The 11217-nt window shown below is 51.4% G+C and overlaps 1 protein-coding gene across 1 annotated transcript in view; it reads left to right on the forward strand.

Moving 5' to 3' along the window:
• Arhgef37 (Rho guanine nucleotide exchange factor 37) overlaps positions 1-7971 on the forward strand; it is a 46229-nt gene extending 38258 nt beyond the window's left edge. Inside the window, exons 11-13 of the mRNA XM_032885770.1 lie at positions 473-668; positions 2148-2308; positions 6159-7971. Coding sequence (XP_032741661.1) covers positions 473-668; positions 2148-2308; positions 6159-6368 — 567 coding nt within the window. The 3' untranslated portion in view covers positions 6369-7971. The remainder of the gene's footprint in view (positions 1-472; positions 669-2147; positions 2309-6158) is intronic.
• Positions 7972-11217: the final 3246 nt, after the last annotated feature.

The raw sequence follows: 11217 nt of genomic DNA on the forward strand, positions 1-11217 counted from the left end.
CGGTGCTTTGCACACAGTAGGTGTCCAATTCATGTGTAGTGGAAATTCCCAGAGTCACAGCTAGCTGTCCTTCATCCATAGGAGTGCCAGGAGCTAGTGCTGGTCCTGTGTCAGCCTCTGAGGATTCCCGATGGCTAAGGCCTGGTGCATCATGAAGCCCATAGCAAGGCATGGTTCAAAGACCTAGATAAGACATTTCCTGTGGAATGCCTTAGCTCCGGGCTATGCATAGAATTTAGGGCTACATCCCACGAGTTCTATAACTGACAGGTATCTATACTTGAATCCGTTGAAAAATTCCTCTAAAATGCCATTGGAAGCTAAGAGCCAGCCATGCACTAGAGGGCATGGTTGTCCCCATCAGAATGGAGCCTTTGGTGACAGAGGCAGGGATGGACAAGATTCCAAGCTCTCAGCTCGTGTTGGCACAGCCTTGATACTTAAGCTACAATGTCTGTCTCTGCTCTCTCAGCCACTCCTTCCAGGGTCTGAACACCAGATGCAAGCTCTCCTCACCAGATATGGCCCTGGGAAGATATACCAGGTGACAAGCAACATCAATGGCACTGGGACCCTGGACCTGACACTGCCTCGGGGCCAAATCGTGGCCCTTCTACAAAACAAGGACACCAAAGGCAACAACAGTCGCTGGCTGGTAGACACAGGGGGTATGTGGGCCCCTATGACCCTTTCTTCTCCTTTTGGGAAAGCCAGCTTCTAGAAGCTGGTACGAGGCATGGATGCCTTTGTGTGCCAATCTGTGCAAATTCAGGAAGGACGAAGCCATTGACAGATGCAGGAGCTCAGTCAGTAATTCAGAGGTGCATAAAACGTCTAAACTAAGGTCCAATGTAGCCTTCCTCATCTAGGACCTGGGTGCTGTGCAAGCAGGGCAAGCCTTAGAGAACTTACACACTGTTGAGTGATACGTTGTGTGGAAGGAACTTGAATAGGGCTTTGGAAGATGGAGATGCATGCTGAGAAGGGATGCTTGCACCCAGCCACACTCCCAGAGTCTGATTTATGACTTTGACAGTAGCTCTCTAATGGCCACGGACTTGGGACGTGTCACTGAGGTCTGGGGCTCACGTGTAAATTAGATAAAGGCGAGCCGTGCCATGAGCCCAGGGTAGCAAAATGGTCCAGCGGCATATTCTAGACACGAGGGCCGCACAGGATTATTGTTGGTGATGTAACAGTCACTTAAGGACTTTTATGTGTATTATCAAAAACGCCACTAGTCCGTAAGCTCACGATGGCGTTGCTATCACTGTATGGCACAAGGTCGAGCTTTAAAACCAAGCCAGCTTTTGAAAATGAGGTAGAGTCATGTGTGATGGTGCATGCCTATAACCCCAGCCTTAGGAAGGTAGAGGCAGGAGAATGACCGCAAGTTTGAGACCAGCCCTAGCTATGTAGAGAGGCCTGGGGACTATACACTGAGACCTTGTCTAAAATAATAATAATGAAAAGAAAAATAGAAACGGGTACCCTCTGAAAACACATCTGTAGGGAAATAGTATGAGGACCATGAGAGGGTGGCTTTGGGGCTTTCCTGATGGGGTGATCCAGGGGAGGCATGAAGCTTCTCTGAGCTCAGTTGTGCCAGCATCAAACAGGTAGCGACAGTGACACAGACCGACCCAGATTGGTGTGAAAACCACCTGGGAGGCGGGAGATGGTGGTCATTCATGAGGACAGCAGTTGGGCAGCATGGGGTGGGTGCTGGCTGGTGAGAAGGAGCCCAGAAGGACAGCATCAGCAGTGGAAGGCAGTCCTGGTCCTGAGGAAAGCTGGGGAAGTGGCCTTGCTCTGGGCGGCCACTAGAGGGACGTGAGCAGTAGTGCCACCAAGGGGAAACAGTTGTCACACCAGCCCAGGGATGAACTTCCTCTGTCGGATGTTATCAGATCTCATGGACTGTCCCAGTGGAGAGCCTCTGTCCCTGGGTGGGGAGCAAGCAGCAGCTAGGGACAGCGATACGGAATGGGGTGGTGGGAGGGAAAGTGCAGACTCTGGATGACCTCGTACTGACTCTTTAATGCTGGGAAACCATGCTTGCAACACTCACATTTACTGGCTTTGCCACCACGGAAAAAGGATAGAAAGCTGGCTAGCATCAATGGAACCTTCTGTACGTTTCCTAGGACACCGGGGATACGTGCCAGCTGGAAAACTTCAGCTCTATCACCCCATCAATCCCAGTGAGAAGGAGCCTAGAGGCCAGACAGGGATGCCTGAAGACTACCGGCTTCCGACCCCAGAGCCCACCCAACCCTCTGTCCCCACTGTCCTGACCGTGAGTCAGGTGAGTCTGGAGGAGGGCCGAGGGCTTGGATTTTCCTCTAGTGTTGAAGCATGTGCTCCTTTATCGGAGGGCCCACCTCCTTGTGAGGCCAGGCAGTGACCAGTGATTAGTTCTTATCATGGCCAGGGTTGGGACTTCCCACAGGAACATCAGGGAGTTAATCCAACATCCCCCCTATCAGCAGGATAAGCGGAAGTCCTCCATTCACTCTGTATTTGCCAGGCGTGGTACTAAATGGGAGTCAGAGTGATGAACAGGAGATCATGGTCCTCCTCAAGCTTACCGCCTGGGATTAGATTAGATTAGAAGTGATTAGATTAGCAGCGTGAATGTGTGAGCAAATGCAATGGTCCCCGCTGTGGTAAGGTCCAGAGTTCCAGGAATAGAGAGGCTTTCTGAAGAGGAACGCTTTCTCCTTACATAGGAAGGAGGACTAGGAGTAAACTAGATCAAGGGGGTCCAGCGGGGTACCTGGGGTGAGTTCTCAGAAAGCACAGACAGCACATGCAGAGGCCCAGTGATCTGTGAGGGTCCAAGGAGGAACCGATGAGGCCAGAACCTGCGGGACTAGAGAGGGCACGACATAGTGAGCCGCTCCTGCTGCAGTCTGCAGGGCCAGGCCCAGATAGACCCTGTGCCCTTGAAGAGGGTGTCAGTCTTCCCTACAGGAGCAGTGGGGAGCATAGACTGCACATGTTCTTGAAATCATGATTTATAGGAACCCGAGTATCTATCAACACAACCATCTACGATAGAGCCATATGTGCTGAGAGCTCTGTCCTTGGAGAGCTGTAAGCCAAGTCTACTCCCTCCTCAGAGGGCACCAGTGGCAAACCATAGCACAGCTCTGCCAAGGTCCGAGTAGGGAACCAAGAAGTTTATTGAGATTTCTTTTTTTTTTAAGTCTTTTTTTAAAAGTCTTTTTGTTTTTTTAAAGATTTATTTATTTGATGTACATATATGTATGTATAGATAGTGTCACTGACATCAGACATACCAGAAGAGGGCATCAGATTGCATTACAGATGGTTGTGAGCCACCATGTGGTTGCTGGGAATTGAACTCAGGACCTTTGGAAGAGCAGTCAGTGCTCTTAACCACTGAGCCATCTCTCCAGCCCAAACTTTCTTATAGGAGATGAGTGAGATGTTACTTTTCAGAGTGTGGGTGACCCTAAAGTAGCCACCAAGTCTCACCCCACTGCAGAGGACTTTCCCAAAGCTGCATAGATGGACCCCCCCCCCATCAGTTAGTCTTCCACTACTATATACTTAGGAAACCACATGGAGCCAGGGCAGAATAACATACAAATGGCTGAGAGGTGCAGGAGGGAGTGGCTGGTTCGCAGTTAAGAGTCCATCGCTCTTCCTTAAGCTCCCTCTATGAGCTTATGTGCCTCGGACAAGTAATGGCACTGTTTTGATGGAGATGATGGTGGTTATTATTGGACGATAGGGTTATGTGACATTGTGGAATGGAGTATTATTTTGACTTAAAAATGAACACAGTAGGTCAGTATTGACCTACATGCTACAACACGGATGAACATGCTAAGAGAAGGAAAGGCCAGAAACATAGGGTAGGATCCCGTTCACATGAATGTCCAAACCAGGTAAATTGGTAGAGGGAGAAGGTGGGTTTTTGGTTGGCAGAGGCTGAGGGGAGGGGAGCGGGAGAGATTGCGAACTGGTGTGGACTTTCTTTGGTCACAGTGGGAGTGTTTTTGAAATTATTCAGTGGTGATGAGTGCATGTATTTGCGACTATACTAAAAGCTATTGAATTGTATACTTTAAGGGGATGACTGGTATGGGATATGAATAACATCAAAAGGAAGGAAGGAAGGAAGGAAGGGAGGAAGAAAGGAAGGGAAGAAGGGAAGAAGGAAAGAGGGAAAGGAACAATAGAAAGATGTGTGGTAGGGATGTAGTCAGTGGTGGAGTAATTGGCCTGGACAGAATAACCTTTCAGTTTTGGGGTTGGAGAGACTGCTAAGCTGTGTAAGGCCCTGGTCCTCAATTCCTAGGGCACTGAAGGGTTTGGCTTTGCAGGGGCAGAGTCCTTGACCCCCCCCCCCACCTCAAGCACTCTTGAGTGGTTTGGGAGGATTGGGTGGATTGGCCATCCACAGACAAGGGAGAGCTACAAAGATGAGGCTTGAGTGATTAGAAAGACTGGACAGAGAGGAGCAGGATCCAGAGGTGCGGAGAACGAGCACAGGATGCTCTGGGTCAGGGCACCGTGTTGCTGAGAGCCAGTGTCTGGGGGGGTATACAATTCCCACCACCCCTACCTCTTTCAGTGTCAGCTGGACGTAATGCAGCAGGAACTACGAAGGGTCCCCAAGTATCTCACTAGGTACCTGACCACTCTCTTCAGCGCCCCTCTCCCAGCAAAGGGGAGTGAGGTTGCTGTCATCCAATTATCCAGCTCTGGTAGATGTAGATGGAATCTCCGGGAGATCCACCTAGGAGCAGTGGTCCGTCTGCCCCTGCCTCTGTTCCTGGACCCTCGTGGGCCTCATAGGGAACTCTCTTATTGCTTATTGCTCTTATGCTTATTGTTCTGAGTCATCGGTCACACTAACGGCAAGAAGTCAAAGCAAGCTGCATTGACTGGGCCCTTATTCTGCATTAGGTACTGTGGGAAACCTGCACAGGCATTTGTCCATCTGCTTCCCCAATAACCTGGAGGGTAGGACATTGCTACTGACACTTGTAGACGATGACGATGAACTATTAGAGAACTTAGACAGCCGCTTGATACACTCCATCCCCTCTCATGGTTTTCTCCAGTTCAGTGTTTTGCCCTGAAAAAGTAGCCATGTCTCCCAAACCTCATGTCCCTAGGTTAGGAACTGGTCTGGACGGATAAAGTAACTCCCTAGATCTGGGGAGGGAGAGGCTGCTGAGGCTACCCACTGATATGGCTGCAAGGGTGGTACCCACTTTTAATCCCAGCACCCAGGAGGCAGAAGCAGGCAGATCTCTGTGAGTTCAAGGCCAGCCTGGTCCACAAAGCAAGTTCCAGGACAGCCAGAAACCCTGTCCAAAGTGGGCATGATATATTTATAAAACGATAAAGAAAGGTGGGATTATGTTATACAGAGGTGTGGTGAGATATGAGGAAAAGGGGTGCCTCAGCAGGCCCATACTGAGACATCCCTTCCCCCTGAGGGAGTAGAGTTTATTCAGGGCATGGGGAAGGGAGTTAAGAGGGTAGGAGGGAGGGAGGGAGAGAAAGAGGGGGGGAGAGAGGGGGGAAGGGAGAGAGGAAGGGAGGGAGAAGGAGAAGGAGGAGGAGGAGGAGGAGGAGGAGGAGGAGGAGGAGGAGGAGAAGAAGAAGAAGAAGAAGAAGAAGAAGAAGAAGAAGAAGAAGAAGAAGAAGAAGAAGAAGAAGAAAGAGAGAGGAGAGAGAGAAGAAAAGTAGAAGAATAGAGCCGTGAGCACGTGGGGGGGGGGAGAATGGGGAGAGAAGGGACGAACGGGGAAGAGAGCAAGAGAATGAGGAGGGGGCAAGCAGCCCCTTTTATAGTGTTAGGCATACCTGGCTGTTGCTAGGTAACTGTGGGGGTGGAGCTTAGACAGAATGCTAACAGGATACAGAATGGAATTGTAGTAAAAACCAGAGCCTAGCAAAGTGTCAGAACAGCGTCAGCCAAACAGTAATTACTAGCCACAGTGCTAGCAGGCCTAGCATCTTTAGTGCCGAGAATGTGCCTGGGAAGTGATGTGTCCAAGAAGAGACTAGACTACATGTGAACGTGGTGGGGACACAGGATGACGCCCTCGTTGGATGGAGTTTGGCTGTCTGCTCCCTGACCATTTCTGTGTCACACCCATGTGTTTCAGGTGGTGGCCGTGTACCCTTTTGTGGCCAGGAGCACCCACGAGTTGAGTCTACAGGCAGGCCAGCCTGTGACCATCCTGGAAGCCCACGACAAGAAGGGGAACCCAGAATGGAGCCTGGTGGAAGCAAACGGACAGAGGGGATATGTACCTTCCAACTTTCTGGCCAGGGCCCCGAGCCCAACTCCCTGGGGCTGGAATCTTCCCTCTTAGCATGACCTCTTGGGAACCCCATTCCTAAGGAAAGGCAGAGGCTTAAAAGCTGTGTGACCTAGGGGGGGATGGCGCGAAGCACAGTGGGAATGGGAGAGGCGTGAAGGGCACCCAGAAGGCAGCAGGAAGTGATGACTAGGCCTTACAGAATGCCTGGTGTGGGAGGCCACAGTGGGTGGTTCGGCAGTGCCACTGTGATCTGCATAAAGAAGCCATCTCTAGGCCACAGCTGATTAGCTAAGGCTTGCCACAGCTCGAAGCTCACCCTACCTCTTCTTACCTCTTTCATGTCTAGGATGAATGTGGCCTGTGTTAGTTGCAGGTGGGGCCTCTCTGAAGACGACCAGGCCTGCTTGGCTCAGTAGTACACTTCCCACAGTGTTGCCAGGAAACACCGTGGCTGTCAGTCATCTTTTCTTTCTTACTGCCTTGCACTGAGTTATTGTGAACAGTGAACTGTGGAGAGTCCTGCTCAAGGGGAAGCCACGGGCCCAGGTTCTGAGGAGATTGTCTACTGGGTCTGGGAATGGGTGTGGTCTCTGCGTAGGTCTGGAACGTGTGTACAAACCTGTAGGTGGTTCCAGGGAAGAGGGGAATTTGAGGGTGAATTAGTGGGTGTGAGAGGCTGATTGCAATGGTAACTACTGGTGTTTTCTTCAGAATAGGAGACAAAGGAACTTGTGACATAGGTGACTACTGGCCTGGCAAGTTGGGTAAGTGGGGGATAGCGTGGTTTCCTGGCTCTGGGTAGAAGAACCACGAGAACACAGGGGGCCTAGCTTTGCCTCTGAGGACATGGAGGCAGAAAGGAGCTGAGGTTGGGTAGATGTGAGACCTAAGACATAGGACCCAATTGCAGTTTTCCACGTAGGGAAAAAAAAAAAACAAAACTAAGTCATGGGACGCAGTAGGGATGGCATGAGGCTGAAGGTGCAAGGGTCCCTTGTCAACCAGGATGTGTGACACCAACACAAAGACGGTTAGTGGTGTCAGGATGGCCCAGCCATTGACTGGCTTGGGTTAGCAGAGTAAAGCAGTCCTGTTGCTACCTGTCACGTTCCATGTTCAGGCCAACGGTGTCCTTTTCCTTAAACCCAGGCTGTGACTCCAGGCCCAGACAGCATGGATTAACAATAGACACATTTTAAGCCATGCCCTGTTAGGGGGTTCTGTTTTGTGTGGACATCATGGAGTGTGCAAACTAACAAGGTTATGACATCACTAGGCAATATAATCTCATGGGACTTTGACATACACAAAGCCATTGCCTATAGCTGGCTGTTGCATGGCACGTGACATATGGGTACAATCTAGGTAGCCAAAGTCCCAATGCCTGGTACTTGATGAGCAGTCATTTCTCAAATCTGGAAACAGAAACCCCTCAAAGCAGACCTTGTTTCAGGATGACAGGCCCACAGGGGCATGCTGGGTGTCGTCACTACTGGGCAATGTCCCTAGGCTGTTGCTTTAGGTCAAGAGTCATCGGAAGATCCCAAGACAGTGAAAAGGGTGATCCACTCTGACCTCTGTACAACTGACAGATTTGGAATCGAGCCTCTTGAGAGACAGAGAGTAAAACAGGTGGCTATTTCAGTGTTTCCAAGACTACGTCTGTTTTTACAACTCAAGGGCCTGTTTGTTAACTTTGGCTTCTGAAGGGCTCTTGAGAAAGGCAGCCTCGCCTGTGTCAGACGGTCTGTAATGTGCCTCCTTTGGGCTTGTTGAAGCACCAACGCCGGATGATGCAAGAGCAAGGCTACCCAGCTCCTTTCCCAACCTCAGGTTCTCTCGTAAGACATTCTCAGCTCACTTTCCTGTCTGTTTCCTTCCCAGGCTTCTAATCAAAATAGGAAGCATAGACAAAACACATGACAAAGCAGGCTGTACCTGCAGCTTCCACAGCTCGTTGTGAAGTTGAGACTCTAGCTTGGAGTTCTTAGCATGACTCTTCGATGCTGCAATTACCTGGGTTGCCCTAAACGGCAGCAAACCAGGAGCCCACCCAGAGAGAGCTGATGTCATTCATCTGGGCACGATCATGGCCTTGGGCTTCAGGAAGCTACCCAGGTGAATCTCACACGTAGCCACGTTAAGAACCTCTGCCTTAGACATGCAGAGAGCTAGACCTGGTCAGAGTTGGGACAGGGTAAGTTAAGTCATGCCCCACCTGAGCTTTGCGCTGGCTCTAAGCAGGAAGCTTTAGAAGCAGTTTAGAATAGGACAGCCTGTTCTGTCAGGTCCCAGAATATATCTTTATTAAGTGCCGTTAAAGGGGACCTGAATGAAATTGGATGTTCTTGTAGGCATAAGGGAGAAAAAAAATGAAATATACTTTGAACCAAGGCTATCTCATGAAGGAGAAATAAAAATGTGTCCAGTACATGTGGGTTATAGTTTCTCAGACCAGGGGGTGAGATTAAAATCACTGGAGAGTGAGAGAAAGCATACTGAGGAGACGGAGCGTGGCCTGGATTTTCACCAAGGGACTCTGTGTAATGTGCCTTTTTACCCCAATGCCTAGAGCCATTGCACTGTGTCTTATTTATTTCACTCTTGGGCTGTCACGTGCACGCTCACAACGAGGATTGCCTAAGAATGGAACAGAACTCCCAGGAGTCGAAGGATGGTTCATATGGTACCCCCTGATCCTCAAAGTGAAGTGGGAACTCTTTAACCCTTTGAGCCCCAACGTAGTTTAGGATACAGGGAGACGATTGTATTATCCAAGGGAAGACGAGGGAATTCTTGAGTCCTGTGATGAGCGTGATGTGACCACTGGCAATAAAAGACTTAGTATGACTCCAGCTGTTGGCTAGTATTTCATCCATTCACCGTCCTTGCTAGATCTGAGAATGATACCTTGTTCGCTCATGTGTTTATTAGAGTGACTACTGTATACCCTCGAGGTTTCCAAGATTTGGGCATAGATGCTACCGCATTACAAACACAGGGAGTGCTGCTTCCTTCTAGAACCTTCCAAGCCTCTGTCATAAGCCTCACGTTAGAGGTGTCCAAGGTGTATTGCAAAGATAAATGCCACAGAAGGAGCAGAAACACCAAAAACCTTTATGGAACCCCCTCCCGTCTGGAGGCAGACCGGTGTCCTGCAGCTTTTTGCCCCTGCAGGGCTCAGTGCCATTGGCCCCATAGAAATGTTTGCACCAGGCCTAGACAAGGAGGGGATTCGAGAGTGCTGAGGTGGTTGTGGGAGGCTCACTGGAAGAGCTGAGTGTAGATTCAGGACCTCGTAGAGGAGCAGGATTAGGAAAAGCAAAAGAGAGAGAAGTTGTCTGTAGAAAGAGGAAGCTTGGCCTCAGGAAACCCACTCCAGAACAGTGCGTACGCACAAACTCAGAGACTTTGACAGTGTGCACAAGACCTAGACACGCTCAAGCCAGACAGAATCCCAGCACGGAGGAGGGGAAGTGGGCACAGAGTCCATCCCTAGCCAAGAAGTGAGTGGAAATTGCTGAAGATAGAGGGAAAACCCAGATTTCTCCGATAGATACTGGACACAATCAATCATACTTCAGGGCAGGCCCTGCTCAGAAATAGTTGGTCGAGGCAAATCAGTCTCTTTGTTGGTTGGTATTTTGTTTTCCTTAATTTTTCTTTAATTTTTAAGACAAGATCTTACTATATTGTTCTGGCTGGCTTGGGCCTCACTGTGTAAACCAGGCTGGTCAAATCTGCCTGCCCCTGCCTCTGCCTCCTGAGTGCTGGGGTTAAAGGTATGCACCACCATGACTGGCTTTTTTTTTTTTTTTTGAAACTAGATAGTCTCTATTAGTCCTGGAGTTTGCTATGTAGACCAGGCTGGCCTTGAACTCAAGGAGTACTGGGATTAAAGGCTTGTGCCGCCATGTCCAGACCTGTGCTTTTATTTTTTTAAACAGTACTGGAGATTGAACTCAGGGCTTTTTGTGTGCTAAGCAAGCACTTTACCAGTGAGCTTTATCCCCAGCCCACACATCTGTTTTCTTCTTCCCTCCCTCCCTCCATTCCTCCCTCCCTCCCTCCATTCCTCCCTCCTCCCTCCTCCTCCCTCCCTCCCTCCCTCCATCCCTCCCCTCCTCCCTCCCTCCCTCCCTCCCTCCTCCCTCCCTCCTCCCTCCCCTCCCCTCCCCGCTCGCCTCCCGTCCTCCACCCCTGCCCTCCCTCCCCCCTTTCCCCCTCTGCCTCCCCTCCCCTCCCTCCGCCCCCCCCCCCCTTCCCCCCCCCCCCCCCTCCCGCCCTTCCCCCCCTCCCTCTCCCCTCCCTCTCTCCCCTCCCTTGTCCCTCCCGCCATCCCTCCGTCCATTCCTCCCTTCCCTTCCTCCCTCCCTCCCTTCCTTCCTTCCTTCCTTCCTTCCTTCCCTCCTTCCTTCCTTCCTTCCCTCCTTCCCTCCTTCCTTCCCTCCTTCCCTCCTTCCTTCCTTCCCTCCCTCCCTTCCTCCCCTCCCCTCCCCCCCTCCTCCTCCCCTTCCTTCCTCCCTCTCCTCCCTCCCTCTCCCTCCCCCCTCCCCTCTCTCCCCCCCCCCTCCCTCCCTCCCTCCCTCCCTCCCCTCCTCTCCCCTCCCTCCCTCCCTCCCCTCCCTCCCTCCCTCCCCATCCTCCCCCCTCCCTCCCCATTCCTCCCTCCCCATCCCTCCCTCCCTCCCTCCCTCCCTCCCTCCATTCCTCCCTCCCTCCCTCCATTCCTCCTCCCTCCCTCCCTCCCTCCCCTCCCTCCCTCCCTCCCTCCATTCCTCCCTCCCTCCCTCCCCTCCCTCCCTCCCCCCTCCCTTCCCCCCCTCCCTCCCTCCCTTCCTTCCTCCCTTCCTCCCTCCCTCCCTCCCTCCTCCCCCCTCCCTCCCTCCCCCCCCCTCCC

The sequence above is a fragment of the Rattus rattus genome, chromosome 15 (assembly GCF_011064425.1).
Source record: "Rattus rattus isolate New Zealand chromosome 15, Rrattus_CSIRO_v1, whole genome shotgun sequence".
Taxonomy (NCBI): domain Eukaryota; kingdom Metazoa; phylum Chordata; class Mammalia; order Rodentia; family Muridae; genus Rattus; species Rattus rattus.